Source organism: Echiichthys vipera, assembly GCF_963691815.1.
Source record: "Echiichthys vipera genome assembly, chromosome: X".
Lineage (NCBI taxonomy): Eukaryota > Metazoa > Chordata > Actinopteri > Perciformes > Trachinidae > Echiichthys > Echiichthys vipera.
In genome coordinates, this window is record NC_139825.1 from 38,438,116 (window position 1) to 38,462,731 (window position 24,616).

Here is a 24,616-nt window from a genome sequence, read left to right on the forward strand (position 1 = left end):
CTGAAGTCCTTTAGTGCCTGATGTTTTAATGTTGCATACTGTGGTACTATGTTTCCTGCCCTACAAAGCCTAAGTGCAAAACAATAAGGTCAAAAATCGTCCCGACAAATTAATATTTGGCACACTAATTATGAATTATGATTTACGAGTTTGCCACAATAATAAATAAATGTAATAATAATGTAAAATAAGCAAATGGGGGGACATTTCTCAGCACCCACAGGGTGAGGGTGGGAGGGATGTAGGAGGGTGCAAGGGGCAGGTATGCTGCTACCTCACTCCTCACTGCCCGAGGTGTGCGTGTGTGTGTGTGCACGCGCGTGTGTGTGCGTGTGCATGTGTGTGTACAGTATAGTGAGCATCAGCGGGCTGCTGGAGGACGCACGTACACACCGCACACAGGCGCTCCGTCAGACAGACGCCCATGATGAGAGGCTGCTCCAGCCGCACCAAGCTCACGCAGAACCGGGACAGTGCGGGTAAGAGACATCGCTTTGAAGGATTTAGCAGACCCTGCGCATGAGACACTTTAAGATGGTGCATCTTTAACAGGATGACAGAGAGGAGGCAGGTCGGGCAGCCTTTCAAGACGTAAACAAGAGCCGCTGCGCTGTCACCGAGACCTTTACCCTACATAACAACAACAGGCGACAGGTTTGATTACAGAAACAGCTTCACGTGAAGCAGCAGCAGGGGATTAAGAGGCAGGAGGATGTTATTGGGCTGCTGCCAAAATTAATGAATAATAATAATAATGAAAACTCGTAATGCTTCGTGTAGCCTGAAAGCGATCTTATATGTTTCTTTGCAGTTGTTATTTTTCATGCTCGCACTGTGAGCCCGATGGAGAAGCTGCTGCAGAGGCTGATTTTCTGTTTTCTGTTTGTTGTGTTTATGGTTATTGTGATTGCACAGCTCATTCTGGGCTGCTGCGATTACAGTTGTGTCCTCACTGAGCACTGGATGTTGGTTCGTGAGCTGAAGCGGTCAGTCAGTGTGTTGGATCTTGGTTTACTGCCCAGTGTGATGTTAACTACTAAATTGGGAAATGACTTGTTCCAGTGTTGGGTGGCTAAATGCTGTTAGCTGCAATCAGAGCTCGTAGCAGCTGAGGAGGAGGAGGAGGAGGAGCTCACAGAGCTGTTTCCTGTTCATGTCCCACTGTGTTTAACCTCAATGAAACTATCTGACATACAGTATTTCACACTGAGCACACAGGACTGTCTGCTGCTGTTCACATGGGCTGCCCAGGCTTTAGGCAGATAAGATAAGCTTCTTTAAATAATAGCCTACACGTTGCCTGGTCAACATTTATGCATCCTGGCATTAGATAGTGTAACATTTATGTGTGTACCTGATATGAGAGAGAGAGAGAGAGAGAGAGAGAGAGAGAGAGAGAGAGAGAGAGAGAGAGAGAGAGAGAGAGAGAGAGAGAGAGAGAGAGAGAGAGAGAGAGAGAGAGAGAGAGAGAGAGAGAGAGAGAGAGAGAGAGAGAGAGAGAGAGAGAGAGAGAGAGAGAGAGAGAGAGAGAGAGAGAGAGAGAGAGAGAGAGAGAGAGAGAGAGAGAGATTTAATTAGTAAACCTCCATCTCTCCATATTTAGATCAGGGGTCATGTTGCTTTAAAAGTCTGTGCTCACCATGAGAGAAGCATAAACTGATGAACAGATACCTGCTAACCTGGAAACGTACAGTGACTTACCACTTTACAGTGAAATTCAATCCAGCGTATTATGGTTTTTGTCGACCCTTCGTGATGTAGATTTGCCTCCCTGGTGATGTTTGAGGCCTCTGTGACAGTGGAAGTGGACTTCATTCAACTTAGATGGACAGAATATTATAGTTACACCTTCATAAAAAGCACCCCTAAAGTCTGAACATCATAAGCATTAAATTGATTCATATAGATTATTGTTATGTTTTAGGACTGTGGTTCTCAACCTTTGTACATGAAAGATCAGAAAATATCCGTCTCTCTCTAGTCCCACCACTAAGACCAATGTTTAAATACTGCAGCGTAGGCCGACACAACTTATTGTTAAACGTCTTCAGCCATGACTTCAGTTTCAGAAGGACTGCTCTAAATCTTCTCCCTCTTTATCCGCACTTCCCTTCCTAATAGTTCCCATTTGGAGCCGGGCTTGCGGTGTTTTAAAACCAATCATGAACATGCAGGCTGATATTGAAACAAAGATATGTCAGGAAGTGCTGAACTTATTTTAAATTACATTACATGGATCTGAAATTTAGTATTTTGAATTTTTTTTTGTTCTGGAGATTCCTTCAAGTGCCATCAGAGAGAGCTTGAGAACCACCAGTTGTACAAGAACCCCCGTTGGAGAACCAGTGTTTTAGGACATTTGTAATTAGTTTTACGGCTGTGGACTTGAATTAATTACAGGTGTTTCTTAGTTGTTTACAAGTCTTGGTCAACAGGAGAACGAGGGAGAGTAATGCTGCCATCTAATGGACATTTGGGATTACCTTGAATGCCCTCAATAGGAGTACCTTGAATGCCCTCAATAGGAGCAAGAATAAGACATTTAAAACATCCAAGTTTGGAGGATAACATAACGTTTTGTAAACTTGTGGGATTCTGTTTTTACTTTTGCCGTTGTGAACTTTGTAACTATGTTTTTAAAGACGCTATGCAAATAAAGTTATCATCATCATTAACTTACCATTAAGCAAACTACTGTGCCACAGTAAGGCCACACATAATGAAATCCTTAAAGATTTATTGAACATATTGACTTTGAGTCATTGCTCTGGTTGAAGTCACCAATGTTGTGGTACATTAGTCAATAATGGTCAATGAAGAAAGATGAAGAAACAATAAGATCTGCTTCTTCCTTGCAAGGAAAGGCGTCATTAAGACGTCTGCACAAACAGCTCTCGTGTGGAAGAGCGCCCCCAAAGTCAAGTTCTGCAGAGTTTAAATACAGATAGCACAAACAGCCCAGCTGGCATGATGTTTACAGAGCACAAGGCCGACTTGTCCTGTGTTTTGGGTAACACAGAGTCATAATTATACATTTCAGTCCCACTTGTATCACATGATAAAGTGAAGTATCTTCACAAGATTACAGGGCTGCACATTGCATGCAAAGATAAAGAAAACTTCTGCATCATGAGAAGATGAAGAATGTGTTTGTCCCGTGTTTTTAAACCCAAAGCATGTTAGTTGTAATTCCCGTCACACCAAACTCAGGTACAGCGAGAGAGTGAGGGAGAAGGGTGGACGAAAGGCCTTTAAAGCAGCATGTCCATGTTTCTTCTTTGCAGCTCTCTCAGGATTCAGTTAGTGGCTCTGTAGGCTTCAGTACGCTACAGAAACTGCAAACAGACAAAGTTAGCGACCTAGTGAACATAATGAAGACCAAATATGGGGTTAAAAGGTAGTGAACCTTTGACCTACATTGGGAAGCCTCGTCTGCTGCCCCCTACAGGCTAAAAGAACAATTTACTTGCAACTAGAGACAACCCTGCTCCTGGAGAGCTACTGCCCTGCATGACTTAGGTTTATCCCTGCTCCAACAACACGCAGGGCAGTAGCAGAGATCACTGCCGTAGACCTTTTTTTGCACATTTGCGTTGTAATAGCAGGACAACGTAACTAATAACAACAAAGAAAACTCAGCCATCATTATGAGTTACAGGTGTCTTTCCTGCTGTGACACATCAAAACGTAGGTTGTGAAAAGCGTCTCTATTAAAGTAGAATAACTCCTTCAGCAGGGGCGGCACAGTGCTGGGTGGTTTAGCCCTGTCGCCTCACAGCAAGACGGTTCCTGGGTTGAATCTGATCCGGGGCCCTTCTGTGTGGAGTTTGCATCTTCTCCCTGTGTCTGTTATCTCCGGCTTCCTCCGTGCACGTGTTAGGTTACTCGTAGATGTGAATGTGAGTGCGAATCATTGTCTGTCTCACGTGCGTCCTGACCAGGGTGGACCCCGCCTCACACCCAATGTCAACTGGGATCGGCTCCGCCCCCCTGGGACCCCGTCAGGGACAAACGGTTGAAGATGATGGATGATGATGTAAAGTGCATTTTCACACATGGCTTCATTGTTCATTGTCCATTCATCGCTCTGAAGTTATATTTCTTTTTTATTATTATTATAATGCTGCAGTGTTGGAAAGTAACTAAGTAAATTTACTCAAGTATTTTACTGAAGTATAATTTTGAGATACTCGCTTTAGTTGAGTAATTCCACTTTATGATACTTTATACTTTTACTTCACAACATTTCAGAGGAAATATCTATTTGGTAACTTTAGTTACTAGAAACTTCACAGATTTCAATTATTCACACAAAATATTATCAAAAAATGAAATAACACTTTATTTTAGAGCTACATAGAAATATATAGGGTAAATAAAATTAGCCCACCTTTATCAGCTGCAATATTAAATTAATATATACATGAATCTACCAATATTTGTTATCTAATACTGATAATATAACATTCTGAAGTGGGCCATTGTGTATAATGAGTGCTTTTGCTTTTTGGACTTAAAGTACATTTAAATGCTACATTTGTACTTTTAGTTTAGCAACATTTTGAATGCAGGACTTTTACTTGTAACAGAGTATTTCTAAAGTGTTGTATTACTACTTTTACTTCAGTAACTGTTAAACAGCGCCTGTAGAAAGTTATGATGCCCTTTTGAAGTAGTCACTTTTTTTCTTTTACAGCCTGAAATGATAAAACATAATAAATATATTTTTCCAGCGTGATTTACACATTTTGCCTTACAACATTCAAGTCAAATAGTTTTTTTCTATATTTCTGAAAATTAATAAAAAATGAAAATTAGAATATCAGGGTTTGAAAGTGACGAGTCCCCAGATTTAATACTTTGCTGAAGCACCTTTTGTTTTGATTACAGCATCAGTCTGTTTGGATCTGTCTCTCCCAGCTTTGTGACCTAGACTGGGAAATATTTCCCCATTCTTCCTGCAGAACTGTTCAAGTTCAGTCAGATTCTGTGGTGAGCGACGATGGACTGCACTCTTCAAGTCCATCCACAGATGTTCTGTAGGATTCAGGTCAGGGCTCTGACTCGGCCACTCTAGGACATTCACCTTCCTGTCCTTTAGCCACTTTGTTGTTTTTATGGTGCTGTGTTTTGGGTCGTTATCATGCTGGAAGGTGAACCACCTGCACAATTTTAAAGTGTCTAACAGAGGGCAACAGGTTTTCCTCAAGAATTGGGGTGAACTTGGCAGCATCCATTTTCCCTTCAATCCCGACCAATTGCCCAGTCCCTGCTGAAGAGAAACAAGCCCACAACACAATGCTGCCACCACCAGGCTTCACTGTAGGGATGGTGTGTTTTGGGTGGTGTGCTGTGTTTGGTTTCCACCAAACATAGAGCTTAGAGCTTTATTCAGAAGAGGCTTCTTTCTTGCCACTCTGTCAAACATGTAGAACTTGTGAAATTGTTGTCACATGCACAGATCGACCAACCTCTGCCATTTAGACTCGTAACTCCTTCAAGGTCAGCATGGGCCTCTTGGTAGCTTCCCTGATCAATCTCTTCCTGTCTCGGTCATCCAGTTTGGAGGGGCGGCCCGATCTAGGCCAGGTCTGGGTGGAGCCATACGCCTCCACTTCTGGACAATACTCTGAACGGTACTCAGAGGGAAAGTTAAAGCCTTTGAAATATTTTTACATCCTTCTCCTAACTTGTGCCTATCTACAACTTTATCCCGAAGCTCTTTTGAAAGCATCTTTCCAACCATGGTGATAATTCGTGTCACCATGCACGACTAGGAGTGAAATCCTCAAGGAACAGCTGGTTTTATACTGAAGTAAGCAGAAATCGGAGACTATTAAACAATTTTATTTACAGTGCCAAATCATAACAAAAGTTATTACAAGACACTTTACATATAGAATAGGTGAAGACCACACTGAGTTATTTATGATTTACAGAGAGCAGCAACAAGTCGCTCTATCTTTAATGAAAGTAGTAATAATTATTATAGTTCCAGCAATCGTGTTGTTGTAAGGCAAAATGTGTAAATCATGTATGTTTTGTTATTTCAGGCTGTAAAGCAAAAAAAAGTGACTATTTCAAAAAGGAAACATGACTTTCCATTTGCACTGTTATTTATGTGTTTGTGGGTGCGCACTCACAGCTCGTGTCACTTACGGTTAAGCAGAAAATTCGCTGCGCCCTTACTGCCGCCTTTACGGTCAACCGTCTGAGCACGTGACAGCAGCCCTGATAGGAGAAGCCGGGCATCGAGCGGCGCATCTCTCTCCATCACCGCAGAACAGCGCGGATGAAACACCGGTCACCTTCCGAGCAGCATCCCGGGAAAAGGCCCCGTGTTCCCTCCGCCTCACCACCAGACGGAATGGAGGACAAAGCCCCGTCAAACCCGCGGGAACTCACCCAAAACCCGCTCAAGAAGATCTGGATGCCGTGTAAAAATGGCCTGCCCGAGAAACACATTTCTCAAAGAAAGGGTGCGTATGACGACGTGGCGTCAGCTGTTAGCATCTCACTCAGAGCTGTTGTAGCAACACACCATCGTGTCGGCATCTGCGCGTCCAGAAGAAGCGCCGTGGCAACTTAAACGTCGCCAACCCCTGAATGCGAGGCTCACGTCTCCACCTGCTGCGGTGCGTTAGCTGGCGGTGAGCGCGCAGACGTCCCGCTGCAGCAGCCATCTGTGGCACACACTTACGCAAGGATCCGCACATGAAGGCTGCAGCAGCATGGAGGAGAAAGGACTGGCACTGGGGATGTGGCCTGACTGACACCATATTTATGAATGAATAGACTTTAAAAATCACGTGGATGGGTGTGTTTGTGTGGAGTGAGGGTGAGGTTGGTTGGCAGAGTTGGCACAATCAGGGAAGTAGTTGTGAATACGACCGATATGTTTTTTTTTAAGGGTCGATACTTTTGATCAGGTGTGTCGGTCAAACCTTTTCTCTGGTGCTCCCCTTCATAACTTTTATAGTCGCTAAATATCGGCATCGACAATCCCAAACATGGCGTCTGTTGAGGAGATTAATTTTTCTGTTTGTCATCTGAATTCGGTAAAAAGTGTATGCGGCGGCTGGATAACGAAAGGCTCCTCCAATACTTTAGGATGTCCGCCGCTACTTCTTCTTCTTTGAGTTTTCTGGCGACTGTCTGCTGCTACTTTCGATTATTTGCTTTTTAGCTTTTTAAATGTCCAGTTATTCTCTTCTTTGTTGATTTTCGTGAATGGTTGCACTGACTCTATACTGCCGCCTTGTTTTCCGGTGGTATTGATCCAGTCCAGATTCGTAAGCTCAGAGACGACGGACGAAACAACCTCTAGGACCGGACAAAAGGGTCCGTATCCGTATTTACCGCAGGGTGGAAATGGGCCTTTTACCGCCAAACTTCTTGAGCCGCTACAACTTTTGCTCCCTCAATTTACATCAAAAAAATTACACGATGATAACAAATGTAACAATCCTTAATTTAAAAAAAAGGGACGTTTATTGAACTTCAAAAAGGCGTCTCCTGCAACACGAAGCTGCCGTGGACGCCTGTCTGTAAATAATACCAGGGAAAAACTATCGGCGAACGCAGCAGCCCGCATCGGCCGATAAAAATACACCTAAAAACGCAAATATCAGCTGATAATATCGGTCTATCACTAGTTGTGAAATGTACCTTTGTAACAATAATGCACCAGGCCTGTTTGGAAACACTGATGTGCCCTCCTCAAGTCTTTTTCAATGCTACATGAACATTATCTTATGAACAAGAAAATACATTATGCAAAATACATAAATCCCATTAGGACTACCGTGCTCTCTCACCCAGTCACCTGTGCACACACTGCTGCAACCGAGTGTGGAAACGAGCTGTTGGCTCTCTGCAGACGTCTGGAGTAGTGCAACGTTTCACAACTTCCTGGCAGAGCCTGGTACCACCGGGACCAGACCTCTGCTCATGTCTGAATGGATCCCACTTGTCAATGAGGACAATCTAATACTTAAGTTGATATTGAATCTTTTTAGATTATGTGAGATGGTGTGAGGGAAGATTTTGAAAGCGATGGAGACATGTATGCAACTGTGAAAGTAATTGTAGAGTAAAACCTTTAAGAATTCAGTTTTTAACTAAATTATGCAAGACTGCTTTAGACCGGCTCTCCTATGACTGATTTAAGCATTTTTGGACGCATTATATTTTTGACTTTTTCGACATATGACTCTTTTTTGGGGGGGCTTTTTTGGACACACTTTTCCTGACTTTTATCCTACAATACGTATCTAAAAATTTCTTGTAAAAACATGGAAACATAATGGCATACATAGTTAGAATGAATAAAATAAAATACATGTTAAAAGCTAAAAGTTGGATTTTAAAACCATTTATTGACATATTAAGCATCTAACAGTTTGTATTCAGATGTTTAATATTGACCGGAAAAATCATCCGAGAAGTCTGAAAATTTGAGTTTGAGAAAGTCTGGACCTTTGAAATGGAAAATGTGTTCAAACTCCTTCAAACTTGAATTTCCAGACTTCTCTGAGGATTTTTCGGCCAATATTAAAGCCCCTGAACACCCACACAGGTGTTTTCAGTTACTCTGGTGGATTAGACCTCTGCTTGGGTTGAAGGTGGGCAGGGCTCTGATGGGAATTTATGAGGTCATAAATGTTATAAAAGCTAACAGGAGACTCAGGAAGATGTCAATCAATCACATTAGACACACCCACACAGTCCTGAGAAGAGGTCTGATCAACAGGTTAACTGAAAACACCTGTGTGGGTGTTCAGGGGCTTTAATATCGAGAAGTCTGGAAATTTGAGTGTGAAAAAGTCTGGACTTCTAAAATGGAAAATGTGTAGAAACCCTGTTTACATCTGTGTATTACGTGTGATCCGCACATGACTGAAGCCTCCTTTCTCCTCTCTGTTTCATTCCAGTATGTATGACCAACTGTCCCACCCTGATAGTGACCGTGGGCCTTCCTGCCAGGGGGAAGACCTATATCTCCAAGAAGCTGACCCGCTATCTTAACTGGATCGGAGTGCCCACCAGAGGTACGACATTTCTGCCTTTAGTGAATATTATTGTAGAGACATTGATTCTAGAGAATAAAGGGAGTTGATTCTGTGCATCCCACGTTTCATGCTAAGACAAACATGATATAAAGTGTCCTTGCCTCCATCTTCCCTGTAGAGTTCAATGTTGGGCAGTACAGGAGAGAGTGTGTGAAGATCTACAAGTCCTTTGAGTTCTTCCGTCCAGACAATGAGGAGGGGTTAAAGATCAGACGGTAAGCGTGGCATCTGTCCTCCGAGTGCCTTAGCAATTTATTTCGCCACCAACGATGTGACCGATCATCTGTGATCTTTACAGACAATGCGCCTCAGCGGCGTTGAACGATGTGCGACAGTATCTCACAGAGGAAGGAGGCCAAGTGGCGGTGGGTTAAAAGTTAAATGCTGTTTTTGTTAAGATGTTTCAGGCAGATCAGACAGAGCGTGTAATGCTAAAAAATTTATTTTGTTGAACAGGTTTTTGACGCAACAAACACCACCAGAGAAAGGAGGGAAACCATCATCGAGTTTGCGGAGCAGAATGGCTTTAAGGTAAGTCGTCGGATCACAGTTCTGCAAGGACGTCCTGCATTAGTTGATATTCACTCTGAGGTTGATTCCTTCTCCTTTCCTCTCAGGTGTTCTTTGTGGAGTCTGTGTGTGAAGACCCAGATGTCATACAGGAGAACATAGTGGTAAGCGTACGAGTTTCTCAGTTTATTTGAACTCAAGACATAAGTGACTTGTGTCCACGTTGTCCTCACTCCTCTGCTGTTTCTTTGTTTAGCAAGTGAAGCTGGGCAGCCCCGACTACACCAACTGTAACACAGAAGAAGCCGTGGAGGATTTCATGAAGAGGATCAAGTGTTACGAAAACTCCTACGAGACGCTGGATGAAGTTCTGGACAGGTGAGGTGACAGCCGGTGTGAAGAGCGTGTTAGGAAACATTTCATAGCTTTGCAAAAACAACATGGGGATGACTAGCTCAGCATGTTAGCATTTTAAAGCACAGTCTGGTCTTTTCTCAAGCTGAACAACCCTGTGTAATTATGAAAAACGAATGCACGCTCTCACAGATATGACAGTTCATAGGATGTAATTTCTTTTTTAAATAAATAACACTCCTGTTGTATAATTTGTACCATCATTGTTTGAAATGTATACATACATTCTGTTCAGTCGCATGAGACAGTGTTGAACAGGAGGCTTAACGTGTCTGGTCTCCTCTCAGGGATCTCTCCTTCATCAAAATCATGGACGTGGGTCAGCGGTACTTGGTCAACAGGGTGTTGGACCACATCCAGAGCCGAATTGTCTACTACCTCATGAACATTCACATCACACCACGCTCCATTTACCTGTGCCGCCACGGTGAGAGCGAGCTCAATGTCAACGGTCGAATCGGAGGAGACTCGGGCCTCACACCTCGAGGCAAAGAGGTACATCCATTATTTTGGGACAGAGAGATTTTTTTTTTACTTGACTAGATGAGTTGATTAAATTAAAATGTTTTTTTTTTTTCCTATGTGCAGTTTGCGAAGAAGCTGAGCCAGTTCATCCAGGCGCAGGGCATTAGCGACCTGAAGGTGTGGACCAGTCAGATGAAGAGAACCATCCAGACAGCTGAAGCTCTTAACGTGCCCTACGAACAGTGGAAGGTCCTGAACGAGATCGATGCAGTGAGTGCTACGTTCTTGGCTGCTAAGCATAGCTGTTTGCTAACGTGTGTGTGGTGTTAATGAAGTTTTAATCTGTGTGTGTGTGATTTTACTGTAGGGCGAGTGTGAGGAGATGATGTATGAGGAGATCCAGGAGAACTACCCTCTGGAGTTTGCTCTGAGGGACCAGGACAAATATCGCTACCGGTACCCAAAAGGAGAGGTCAGTGGCTAATATTCAACATTGTTGTGTGTTGTCTAATGATGGGTTGTGGTTATGTAACGTTAGTGTTTTTGTATGCTGAAGTAGCATGCTCGTGGACAGTGTCTCTCTGTTTGAATTTAGGTTGTTTTTTTCCGTCCTACTTTTGTTAACATAAGGACACACTCTCTTTCTCTCACACGTAACCACAAACACAATTAAACTGTGTCCAGATGGCTGCTGGCCACTTACCCGGTTAATGAGCCTCAGCTAGACAGATTTGGATAAACACGAGATTACAGTAAACAAAGACTTCACTTTAGTCTGTGTGTGTGTGTGTGTGTGTGTCTGAATGCCTGCTGGTGTGTTCTCACCTTAAATCCATCCCATTACCTCTCCATTAATCTAAAATAGGAAGATGGATATGGGCATTAGTCTGCTGCCCAGGCAGAGAGTGCTGATGTACGGCTTTGGGGAATCTTGTTAAAGGTGGTGGATGGATGGATTTCTCCACCTGCTAAAATGTCAATCTTTGTCAATTTAACTGAGATCAATTATTCAGCAGACTGTGTTATTGATTTACAGATTAACAGCTCTTTATTTATTCATATATTTTCAAATTAGTATGATCTCCAAATATCTGCAATAGAAATAGAGAGAGCTGTCTTTGGGTTGTAATAATGATTCTCAGGGTAAATTGAACTGTGTCTGATTTGCCTCTTTTCGTGTCTTTCCATGTCTCCTCTAACTCAGTCCTATGAGGACCTGGTGCAGCGGTTGGAGCCGGTCATCATGGAGCTGGAGCGGCAAGAGAACGTGCTGGTCGTCTGTCACCAGGCCGTGTTGCGTTGCCTGTTGGCCTATTTCTTGGACAAGACGGCAGGTTGGTCCTAAACCTCAAGGAGCCTGTGGAGTCTTTTTTTAAAGGGATAGTTTGTAGTTGTATGAGGTATTTATGCGTTGTCAGTGTGTGATTTACAGTAGATGGCGGTCGGCACGCCCCTAGTTTGGCGAAGCAGGGTGGAGTCCTGACATGGAAACTAGGCATTGGTCGTTCTGCTTTGGACCTGCTGCCCTTCAAGCCACCCTAAAAGGCCCGGCTTAAAAAAATAAATAATATCAGTTCAAGTGTACGCTATATTTAGAATATTTTCATTCCTTTACCTTTCTGGTCTTTCTGACAGCAAGGCAAAGTGGTGAAAATATTTAAATATAGTGTACACTTGACCTGATATTGGGTTTGTTTTAGGTGGCTAAAATACATTTAGCTGCTGCCCCCATTAACAGCAACACACTTCTTACTGCCTGATTCTCCAAACTGGAAACATGCTGACGAACATCTGACTGAGGATAAGTACCTCATTCAACCACACTTAAAAATCTAAACTATCCCTTTATAAATAAGGCACTTTAGCACACATACTGAAACATGCACAATAAGAACACTTTTGTTTAGTGGACATCTTCACAAGTTGTTGAACAGCACTGTGGGAAATGTAGGAAGTCACTGATTTCCATGTTGTAGACGAGGAAACTGAAGCAAACTGTCAGATTAGAAATAATTAGATTTCTTCTTCTTTCATTCCTTTAAAAAAAGAGATTATTATAATTATTAAGAGAATAATAAAATTAGAACAGGTTTAGAAGTCATTTATATTTTAATTATAACACAATATTGCTTCTAGTGAGGTTTACGTACAGTGTTAACAGGTTAGACATTATGTAAACACTCTATCTTTAAAAATTTTAAAATACAATTTAGTTTAAAACATTACACTAGGAAAAAAGTAATATTGCCACAGGGAAGAAACACGGTGTATGGGGCACTGCGAACCTCACAGTTGAAAATATCTCTTTCTGCAAGTTTATGCTTTTTGAACAGGCATTTTGATCAATCTAAATAAATAAAATAAAGGTTATTGCACTAGCAAGCATAGGTGTTAACTGAAGTACTATCTTTCCCTCCCCACTCTTGTCCCAGACTAAAAAAAGTAGCTGAAAGTGACGTACAGGAATGAGTTTGTTGTTGTTTAGGTAGTTTTATGAACCTGTCTGTCTTCACACAGAAGAGCTGCCATACCTGAAGTGCCCGCTGCACACTGTGCTGAAGCTGACGCCAGTGGCCTACGGTAGGGCCTGTCTCTTATTAGCATAAAATGGACGTGATAAATCTTATTTCTAATGAACTCACACTCTTCTACCACCTGAACTAATGAAACAAATCTTTTATCTGCATGCTCAGGCTGTAAGGTGGAGTCTATCAGCCTAAATGTGGACGCAGTCAACACACACCGAGAAAGACCAGAGGTGGGTATAGCGGCACACAACCACACACACAGTAAGCACACACACACAACAACTGAGCCACTTTGTGCAAGGTAAGATGGTTCACACCCAGGTCCGACAGCCTCGGGTGCTGAACATCATGGTGTCATATGTAATGTTAGACGGCAGCGACAGTTCATTCTGATGTTTTTATAATCGTTGGTATGAAATAGTATGAGCTCAGAGCAGGTTTGTGTGGGATAATATGTTATCAAGACCACATGACTACTGCTTCCATCGTTGCACATTATCACCCACACACCTGTTAAATAAATATGCCTCTGAGTGGATCATGTTACAGTTTCTTACTCGGTTCGATGCTGAAACGCACTGATACAAGTAGTCACACATTGAAGCAGCTAATGAGACTTCTCAGTGAAAGTTTCCTGTCATAATGCAAAGCTTTGTATCGACAGTGAATGTATGTGCCTTTTTTAGTAATGTAAGCCTTAGAAAATCAATATAATCAGGATATACTGCAAGTGTGATATATTAATTCACACTTGCAGGGGAAATTTTGGATCATTAGATGATTGTTCTTTGAATATAAAGCTTCTTTGTGGGATCCTCAAAGGTCCCATATTGTAAAAATATTTTTCATGTTTTTTTTAAATTATTATGAAGCGGGCAGAGGTGCTATAGAAACACTGAAAGTATCCCGGATTCAGAAACTGTGCCTATTTAAACAAGCCGTCAGGACTTCAGTAGGGTTGTGATGTCACAACTATACTAGTTATGGGTTACCCAGGAAACCAGACAAACTCATTCTGACAGATTTCCAGCCAACCTGGCCCGTGCAGACCAGTCACGACTTTTTATCTCCTGCAGGGCGGGTTTAATACGATGACTGACAGCGCCAGTCAGTGCAGTTTACCAGGCTCACAAAACTCAGATCGAACTGTCAAACTACGCGGCACTGATCAAATACGACCTGATATTCTGTGACTGTATTGACTATTTCTCACATAAAATGTTTTTAGAAACACATTGTAGTGTAGAGTTTAGCATTGCTTTCCACTGAGCAAGCACCTCTATTGTGTTGTTGTGCTTGGTTGAAGGTTCAATTGTGTCCAGAAACCTTTTGCTCTGCACCTATGACAACGACATCAAAAAATAAGTGAGGGCTCAGATGATTTAGCATTTGCCTGGTGATGCCAGCCTACAAATGGGTAGAAAGTGCTGTTGCAGTGATTCCCCAGCTGCAATGACTGTGCAGAGAGCGCAGATGTGGAAACTCTGCCAGGGCTTATGGCGGGAGGGCGACTTAAAGAGACAGGCGCTAAAACACGCAGGTATATTCAGAGAGTATGAGACAAATTATGTGTTTTTTGAACATTAAAGCATGTAACCATGTTCTGGTTGGAACCCAAAATACAAGTATGAGCATAATATGGGACGATGCATGTCACTGACAAATCATTTTAAGAAAAGCACGCCTGCTGTGATGTGTCATTTCTTCTTGACTTGCTAACGCTTAACTTACAAAGACACTGGTGACGGAAACAAAAACACCTACACTTTAACACTTCTTTGCCCAGTCTGAGCATTGGTTTTCATATTTCCCATGTGTTTTGATTCCCCCCCTCTTTGTGTGTTTTTTTTTATCAAACAGAACGTAGAAGTGTCGCGGATGTCAGAGGAGGCTTTGCTAACAGTGCCAGCTCACCAATGAGGCTGTACCCCTCACCCCACCCCACCCCCATCCTCCTTCCCCCTTCTTTATGCACACTGTACCCTTCAGAAACACAATGTACCGGGCAAACTCAGCAACCTCTAGTCTTCCTTCTCCAACTTCCTTTGATCAAATCACTCTTCTGATCTCCTGTTTGTCCTCCACTTAAACACTTTTATTGACTGGAATCCAGTTTCTAATTTTGATTATTAATCTTATGACACAGATCTTGTGTCTCAAGCACATTTTCCCATTTTTAGATAATAGAAGAAAAGCAGGAGAAGTTTGTTTTTTTTGTTTTTGTTTGTTTGTTTTACTGTAATCTCAACTGTGAAGCAGCAAAACTCCAGCACCTTTTTTTGTTGAAGTGGTGATGTTTGTTTGTTTGTTTGTTTTCTCATTTATCTTGTCTTTTAAACTGTTTCTTCCAATGTTAACTTTTAGCAGTGTCTCATCTCTTTTATATTTCTGTTGCTAGAACTCGGAATAATAATTTTAGTTACACAGCATTGCACAACGCAAAACAAGGTTGTGTCTTATAGTTTGCACGTCAAACTGTTGATTTTTAATAAATGTCCTCTTTTAGTTTGTCTTTAGTTTGAGGATGTCGAACACTGTTTAATGAAGGTCCTGGAAGTACAAACATACTTGTTATATTGTTTTTGTCCAACGATGTGAAGGTTTTTACAGTATATTCATATCACTGATCAGACGTTAGAGGAGATATTCCTGTTTAATGTTTTAAATAAACTCCACTTAATCATTTCATGTATCCTTACCACACTCTTCTGTGCTTCATTTTAGAGAATTTGACATGAAAGCAGTTTAATGTCTGAACGTTAGGAACTTGGGTGAAATGCTTTACCTTGAAGGTAATTCTTGAGATAACGTCTACTACTTGTACTACTTGGAGATCAAAAGATTAAAACTACTTCCTATTTGAACTATCCATGGACTGAGTACAGTGCCCTTTCTGTTTTCTTTGCAAGCGGAAGACTTTTCTTTCATTCATAGGCAAAGACTCTTCACGGGTGCAATAAGAAAGTGCTGCCATTCATCAGCCTGAACAAAACACTCACTGTGTCACACATATATCTTTCTCCAAACAAAAATACACGCTGATATTAACAGCTTATAATACTAGGACTTTGTTAAAGGTTTAGTTATTTTAGAATATAATAGATACAAGGCTAAAACTGAAAGATTACCAGGTACACGGTGAGTTCAAAAAAATGCATCATGGAGAGGAAAAAAAACTTAAATCATGAGGAAAATAACAAAGTCTGCTACCGTCGGCCACTTTATGTTGATGGAAGCGTCTGTTGGTCAGGTGATCGGCTCTTTAACGAGTTTTAAAAGGAAACTGAAGCACCCGGTCGTTTTAAAGCGGTCAAATCTTCTGTGGCCAAACTTTAGGAGCATCATTCAAAAAAAACGACAGACTTAATTAGTCATCACAAATGCAAAAACAACCGATATTCAGTATGACTTTGTCTTAACGTTTTAGAAGTGTTGCATGTTTGGAAACTAAATTGAAAGCTTTGTCGAGGTCTCTTTATAAATGTTGGCACACATGCAGTATTTACTCAAACCGCGTCTGACAATGAATCATTCCTCTTTCCAGAATGTGGACATCCATCGTACAACTCGAGACGCCCTAAAGACCGTCCCCGCTCACCTCTGACTGCAGCAGGACCTCTCCTTCTCACGCTCCCTTTTCGATTGGACTCTTGTGGTCGTTTCACTTTTCCAGTCTGCACAACCTTCATCAGTGTTGATCGTCTGGGTGATGATGTGCCTCCTCCTCCTCCTCCAACACCTCTGTAACTCGTATGTCTGTCAACCTGAGTACATGATGTGTTTGAGCCTCACTGTTCATATCTGAAAGCTGCACGCTGCGGTGCACATTATTTATCAAACAGTTGTCCTGCACAGAGATTCTTGGCTGCGTGTTTCTATATTCAGTGTGATTATAATGTGTTGATTTTGTGCCGCAGTAGAATTAACACTGAAGGTTACAGTACTGACCAAGTGGCTTCAGCAAATGACATGTTGGACATGTTACTGCATTGTGCAATCATTATTTTTATGTGACTGTCTTTAGTGTTTCAATGTGCAATTTAAAGGTTACAAACCTTCTTGGAAAACAATACTATGAAGCTTACTATTTTTGACTGTGTGGTGATTCAGTGAATAAATTATGGGAGTGGGTCTTTATTTTCAGATTTCTATAATGCAAACAACCTTAAAGTATAGAAAGTCATAAATTATGGCACACACACCTCCATTGAAATAAGAAATGTGTGCAAAATGCAATATTAGCTCAAAGCTGTTTGTGTTTGTCCACTGTAATGAAGATGTGTTATATTTAGATATACGCCGACTTGTCAGTATCTTTGTCATTATGGGTTCAATTATTTATTAGTGCTGCACTAATGATTTTCATTTTTGATTAATCCGCCAGTACTTTCTCAAATAATCAATTATTTTTTGAGTCTATAAAATGAACAAATGGGCATCTCATCATCTCATTGTCTGTCCAAAGGTATTCAGTGTGTCATGATTGAAGACTCAATAAACCAGCAAATGTTTGTTTGTGTTTGCTTTTAAGAAAAAGATCAAATATTAAAATTGTTGCCAGTTAATTTTCGGTTGATGAACTCATTGTTTCGGCCGTTATTTATGGAAAAGGTGTGAAGGGTGTAACGTGTCAGGGGGTCAGATCAGACGGCTGATGGATGGTGGAGCATGATGAGGTGAAGTACGGAGCACAAAGGCTGATACATGATAAATAAATATGCCATTAAATGTACCAAAACTATTAGAAATAAATATAGGCATTCATTTAAATGTGGCAAACTTTTAGATTTCTGTTGTAATTTGCGTATTTACCTTTGTATTAATCCCCCATAATTCCATTTATCTACCTTCCTATTAAATGTTCCCTTTTTATTGTATGTTTCAATGTATTTATATATTTCAAATGCATGTATTTATTTCTAAATAGACACTCTTCAAGAAATTCTTGAAGAAAATAATGCAGCCATAATGATGGCTGCATGATCAGAAACAAACAGGTGAACTGACACAGCGTAAATATATGATCATGAGCAGAGTGTGTCCAGGAGCCTGGTCTGTTGCTTGTCTATCTTGCTATTTTCATAAACCTAAATTATGGCTTATTAGGTCTGAATTCCCAAAGTGGTTGAGTTAAATAAAAACTCTTCTTCAGGCAAAGCCAATCACTTCCAGCAGTACAAGCCTTGAAACTGCTGCTGAGGAAATATTAGTGTATTTAAAAAGAGTTTCAAGGTTCCTACACATTTTACTTTTCAGGCTCAAATTTCCAGACTTCTCATCATTTTTCGGTCGATATTAAACATCTGAACACCAACTGTTAGATGCTTTATGTCAATAAATGGTTTTAAAATCCAACTTTTAACACGTATGTTAAATTCTGACTATGTATGCCATTATGTCGCCATGTAATTACAAGACATTTGTGCATCTGTATTGTAGGATAAAAGTCAGGAAAAGTCATAGAAAAGTGTCCAAAAATAAACCAGAAAAAGTCATAGAAAGTCAAAATCAGTCAGGATAGCCTGTCTAGAGCGGCCATTGTTAGGGAAGAATTGGTTGTGGTGCCAGAAAGAAGACAAAATGCCAGTCCTGTATGTCTGATGCTGAAGGAGTTTAATTACGTGACCAAGAAGAAACAGAAGAGTCGTCGACACAATGTAGTGCATGAAGTTAACTCAATTCTGAGGCTCAAACAGCAAAGATCAGATGCTCATAGCAGTAGATGTGCTATCAAATCATTGGCTTTAATGCATTAGCATGATATTATGAAGTGAGCGTTATCATTTAACAAATGCAGCTATCTTGCAGCCTGCAGAGTCAGATTGAAGGCACCAAGGGAATCGTGACCTTGGCAGGCTCCAGTGAGTTTTCAGGTCAGCCTGACTGACACAGAAGTAATCTAACAGAAGCCCACTATACTCACAAGGACTCAACATTAAACCCAAACTATCTAGGGAAAATGTAATTATCCCTATCAATCATGGAATCAGTTCTTGAAAAAAGTCAGGGAAAGTCACAGAAAAGTATGTCAAAAAAAAAAGCCCAAAAAAAAGTCATAGTATAGTATGTAAAATAAATAAATAAGTCAAAGTATATTATGTCCAAAAAAAATGCTAAATTCCGTTATAGGAGAGCGTTTCTAAAGCAGTTATTCTTAAAAAAAAATAGGAAAAGTCACAGAAAAGTGTGTCCAAAAAAGTAAAGTAAATAGTATAGTATGGTGAAAAAAGTATGTCTAAAAAGGTCCTAAATCCGTCATAAGAGAGCGTGTCTAAAGCAGTCATGGCATAATTTCTTGTTGAGTCTTACTTTGAAATTCTAAACAGATGCGGTAAAACTAAAATGGTTCTCACAGTCGGCTGTTTTACTTCCCCTTCCCCTCAGCTGAGCAAACACGGGAACTGTGTATAAGCTGAGATGTGGCCAAAGTGCTGAGTGAGAAGCAGAACAAATCCATTTATAGGTTCACGTCCTCACCACGACTGACAGAACTTTAACAGCGACACCAAAAGGTATAAAGAACAAAGTTTTATTATCTTTCCTTTTTTTCATACATGTGTTTTTTGGTGTCTTCTTTACAGACAGTTCTTGCTCCAGGTCCGTGATTAAATGCCACACAGATTACGTTCTGTCCACTTGAAGACAAATTGGAAGCAACAACGACAGAACTCACATACACGAAATACAAAAACCTGGCTGTTCTGTTTGCAACAACACGTTCTCAGGGCCCCTGTATTCATGTCTATCAACTTGAATAATACTTTAAGGACCTGCTTTTGTTTGGTGATTTGTTCTAGGAGGCTGAAAATCAAACTGGTAAATATTTCATTATATACGGTCATTGATATTCATGAGTACAGGAAAATACTTGAGACAGGTGCAAATGGAGCCATCGCCAGACGGGTCATGGTCCTCTCATCTCCTCGCTGATTGGCTGTTTTCTCCACTTTTGTGCCGGTTGGAGTGATTTCCCGGCTTGTCTGGGACCAACACCGTCATCAGAACTGTGGAGAGCACGAGTCAAATTATTTTCCACGTAAGCATTTCTATATTTTACAATAAAGAAACATTTGGACACAATTAAAAATATGAGTCTGAGCGTTTTATGTCAAAATAAAAATAACAATATCCAAGTTTTAGCCTCAAAACCAGAGATTAAGTTTCTTACGTTCTTGAGGAATTCCTCAGCAACGATACGGGCCCTGGCATTGACGGACAGTTTCATCTCGCTGATTTCCTTGTCGATCTCCTCCATGAAGTGGATGACATAGTCCACCAGTTTGTGTTTGTACATCTGCTCCGTGTGGAAGTTGGTAATCAAGAAGCTAATATCGTATCCCTGAAACCACAGCGCAAGGGAGGAAACAAGGAAAAAGTGAGTCACAGGGACTCAACAAATTCAACGGAATCATGGGATTTACATTGTAAATATTGAGTTTTTTTCAATGTTTCTAGTTTCTACAACACCTGTGCATGAAGCCATTTAAAAAGGTTGCACTTGTAACTTTATTGCTTCCTCTTTTGTCACTCAGTTCTTTAATTACGTTACACTCTTCTCTTACCTCTACGGGTTTTCTCCTCAGAATGAAGAAGTTCTCTGCTCTCATCATCATGAAGCGCATGAACTTGTGGCAAAGGATCTTCTCAATCTCATCAGCCTGCAGTTCAGAAGTTGTTGTTTAGTGCACGTTAGACTGTGAAAGAGAGAAACATGCACAGCTCATAACGCTGCTGTTTTTAATCACCTGCTTGACAGCGATGCTGACTCTGACAGAGTTGATGGAGCCCTCGATGAGAACCTTCTCCTTGTCATTACGGCTGATCACCACAGGCTGAAGGAGCAGCTCCTTACTGCTCCTGGAACCACAGCACAAAAGTTACAAATTTAAAGCTTTAAAGTCTGGAGAAGTCAATGAAAAGTGTGTCTAAATAATAAGCCAAGAAAAGTCATAGTATATTATGTCGAAAAAGTAAGAAAAAAAAAAAGTAAAGTGTCCCAAAAATGCTTAAATCAGCCATAGGGTAGTCTGTCTAAAACAGTCACCGCGTAATTTGTTGAATACAAAGTTCCTACACATTTTCACACTTCCAGACTTTTTCAGACTCAAATTTCCAGACTTCTCTGAGGATTTTTCAGTTCATATTAAACACCAATTGTTAGATGCTTATTATGTAAATGTTTAACACGTATGTTTAATTCTGTTTGTATGCCATTATGTTGCCGAATGATTACAAGACATTTTTACATACGTATTTTAGCTCTTATACGTGAATGAAATCAAAACTGAGACCTGTTTAACGCACAGCCTTTTATTCACGCTAAATGCTCAAAGAGTGAAATTAATAACTGTGAACCTGCCTCTACGGAAAGAAACCGTAGAGACAATTAACCAGGAACTACAAAACAAAACACAAGTCTTTGCTTCATTGGCTTTTAGAAACATACTTTTAAATAAATAAATAAATAAAATAAGGATAAATGAAAATAATCCTACATAAAATGTAGACGACAAGTATGGAAAAAATTCAATAAATGAGAATCGCAGTCGCATGGCGAACGGTAACCACGGTAACCATGGTAACTAGACACCATTTTACAGCTAGCTTGATTAGTTTCAAATTATCTACAGGTCGTTTTGATTTGTATTAATATACAAATCAAGCTCAGTGAAGCCGACCTGTGTGTTTATAAAGCGTGTGTGTGTGTGTGATAGAGCCGTGGGTCCTTTATGTAACATGAATCCATCATTTTTCTTTCTTATCATCCCTCTTTATATCTTCTGACCCAGCAGATTTATCTGGAGCCCCCCTGCGGAGTCCCAATCTGCAGGTTTGGGACCACTGTGATAGAGAGACACAGAACCTGTTACCCCTGTTTCCACCAAGACATTTTGAGGGCTGGTTCAGGGCCGGTGTCCGATATTGAACCGGTTCTTCCTGTGCGGTTCCAGGGCGGCACCAATTCTTTGCTGGTCTTGACCGGCCCCACAAAGTCTTACATGCTTTAAAAAATGTTGTGATTTTAGAGTTTTTGCATTTTATTGTTGTTTTTTTTGTCAAAGTTAACAACTTTTCTAAAGAGGCACGTCTTCTAGACACCATTCTACAGCCAGCTTGATTAGTTTCAAATCATCTACAGGTCGTGTTGATTTGTATTAATACATTTTATTTTAGAAAGTGAGATAATAGTCTGGAAACAATACCAACACTTTTCCAAACTTATCCAGACCTGGAAATGTCGCATATTAAATTCCTGACTGCGTAGGAACCCTGTTTCTAGATACTGAAAGTAATCGCTGTGTTTGAGATCCTACATACAACGTTAGAAGTGAAAACTCTTAATCTTCTCATTGGATTGGGAAGACACCTACAAACAGGCTGCTGCAGGTCTCAGCTGGCAAATTTTACAGCCCTGCTCCTGCTTGTGTCATTTTTCCCCTCCTGGATTTTTCTTATGCAAGTTTGCACACGTAGCTGTGGATGATCTGAGAACAGCCTCAGGGAAGGAGAAACAGCAGGAGAAAATGCAAAGCAGGGGGACAACAAGGTAGACTGCGGCCAACTCCGCACACATCCCAGTAAACATACCTGACCTCCACCTCCGGCTTATTGTGGCGCTCCACCACCTGAGAGGAGAAGTTCTCCAGACAGAGGGCTGCCTGCAACGTGGCCCTCACAGCATTTAAGTAGGGGCGCAGAGTCGCTGTCTGAGGAGAGATGGTGTATAAGATCAGGGTTGTAGTGAAGGGTATATGCAGGTATACGGAGTATTCTGGCAGTTTACAGTATACCCACTTATCAGCCAAAAAGACACTGGAATATATGGAGAATAGTACCTTTTTTTTTTCAAAAGAAGTGTCAGTAGTTGTGCTGGACATATAATTTTTACATGAAACAATAATAAAAAAAAGTAGGTTTCCCTTCATGGTCACATTTGCACTCATCTACCTAGCAGTACCCCACCTCCTGAACTACCACTACACCACCGTGTAGATCTTTGTCAGGGTGGGTCCCACTGCAAAGAAGATCTTGTTGAGTGATGCTTTTTTTGTTTCCTTTTTAAATCAGTCTACATGTGCAAACTGAACCTCCCAGTGTAATGAGGGTCACTCAACCTGCAGGGTCTTTTTTTAATCTTTATTGAACATATTAGAAATAATAATAATAATAATAATAATACAAACTCAATAAAGCGAATGAGCAGTAAAAGAAAAGCAAAAAAAGCAAATGGGATCCTCAGAATCCTAAGCTATAAACAATTGTCTCAAATAACATAGTTCATGTTCAAAAGGGACAGGAAGACGTTAAACATGTTCTGGTGCTTTTCTTATTAATCATAATAATTCTATTTTTTGGCTAATAGATGTATCTCGATACAAAAGATGCTTTAAAAAGCTGCTGTTTTGTAAATGATTTACTTCATTGTTGTCTATGTTTTACTCAGAGGTAATTTACCTTTTTAGGGTTCAACACAGTAAAAATAACCACCCTTACACGAACACACACACATTCATACACTTCCTTACATATTACACGCTCACAGCTTTGTTTTTTGGATGCAAATTATTATTGTTCTTTCTTGTTGTTGCTACCAAACTTATCTTGTCATAAGTTTACCATCACTTCTATTATTTTCTGCATTTTGAAACCTCAATAACTTTGTGAATTGTTTTTTGGTGGAGGATTCAAATAAGCTCTCTGGGTTTTTTTCCCCCTTCCTGCACAGTCTAGTATTTGTCATTTTTGGGGTATTTTTATAAATGTTATTGACTGATATTCGGCTTGTGGGTTAAAACAAGTCACAGCAAAACATTAACAAAGAGAAGAACAAGAGATAGAGAAGGAAACAAACATTAAAAAAACAGAAATTCAGTTCTCCAGCTCCAGACCAGGAACCAAAATGAGCTGCATGCATGAATTTCCGCCTTTATATTTTTAAGATACACAAATTTACATTTTTAGAAGAAAACCATGGTGCCCAGTCTCAACCTGGTGGAAATCCTCTGTATATCAGGTTAGATGTGAGGGTAATTAAAACATGATTTCGTTCGTATAAGCGACACTGCAGCTCATTCAGGTTAGTATCACAAACAATAAACAATAAATACACAGCTGTGCCACCGTCTACGGGCAGAGCTGCTGTGACAGAAGAGGAGAGGAGCGGCCGAGAGGAAAAGATCACTTCAGTTTCTACACATGAAGGATGCCCGTCCTCTCATTTCACCATAGAAACCCCGCCTGAGAAGCACGGAGCTAGCTACCTGGTGTCGCCTTAAATGTTGCTATAGTTACCCGAGATAAAAGGCGAAATAATAAAACATAAAGACACATTCAGTGCAAGAGACTTACCATTTTTGTGCTGTAAAAGACGGAAGTTCCTCAGCCACGCCTGGGACTCCTCTTCCGTAAATCCTAACATCGTCTAGCACAGATAGGGTGCGCTCGTTTTACCGTCTGGCGCTTCGGTTTGGTGCGACGTCCACCGGAAACACCGCTTCAGCCCGCCCCGGTGGAGTGTGTTTTCCACAAAGCGAGCACACCCTAAGACGCGTCCATTACTGTCTGTGAACAGGGGACACGTTGCTCAGCGACCGTTGGTTCACACATACAGTCTATGGTTCACACGTC

General features: G+C 40.9%; 2 protein-coding genes across 3 annotated transcripts; one reads left to right on the forward strand and one right to left on the reverse strand.

Annotated features, from left to right (window-relative positions):
- The first annotated feature begins 336 nt into the window (after positions 1-336).
- On the forward strand, positions 337-17,553 carry pfkfb4a (6-phosphofructo-2-kinase/fructose-2,6-biphosphatase 4a). 2 transcript variants are annotated; one of them, XM_083938580.1, is made up of 14 exons: positions 337-479; positions 8,934-9,050; positions 9,190-9,286; positions 9,370-9,436; positions 9,528-9,602; positions 9,689-9,745; positions 9,838-9,959; positions 10,283-10,490; positions 10,584-10,730; positions 10,828-10,932; positions 11,665-11,794; positions 12,978-13,040; positions 13,154-13,218; positions 16,533-17,553. In XM_083938580.1, the coding sequence occupies exons 1-14, from the start codon at positions 425-427 to the stop codon at positions 16,590-16,592; spliced, it is 1,368 nt and encodes a 455-aa protein (XP_083794706.1). In that variant the 5' UTR covers positions 337-424; the 3' UTR covers positions 16,593-17,553. The 2 variants fall into 2 exon arrangements, with proteins under 2 accessions (XP_083794706.1, XP_083794705.1); XM_083938579.1 differs by lacking the exon at positions 16,533-17,553 and adding an exon at positions 14,849-15,804.
- A 1,948-nt stretch (positions 17,554-19,501) lies between these two features.
- LOC310965729 (actin-related protein 2/3 complex subunit 4-like) lies at positions 19,502-24,440 on the reverse strand. Its single transcript, XM_083939475.1, has 6 exons — positions 24,338-24,440; positions 22,577-22,695; positions 20,734-20,845; positions 20,551-20,646; positions 20,157-20,327; positions 19,502-19,992 (listed from the first exon to the last, which is right to left on the reverse strand). The coding sequence occupies exons 1-6, from the start codon at positions 24,338-24,340 to the stop codon at positions 19,987-19,989; spliced, it is 507 nt and encodes a 168-aa protein (XP_083795601.1). The 5' UTR covers positions 24,341-24,440; the 3' UTR covers positions 19,502-19,986.
- Positions 24,441-24,616: the final 176 nt, after the last annotated feature.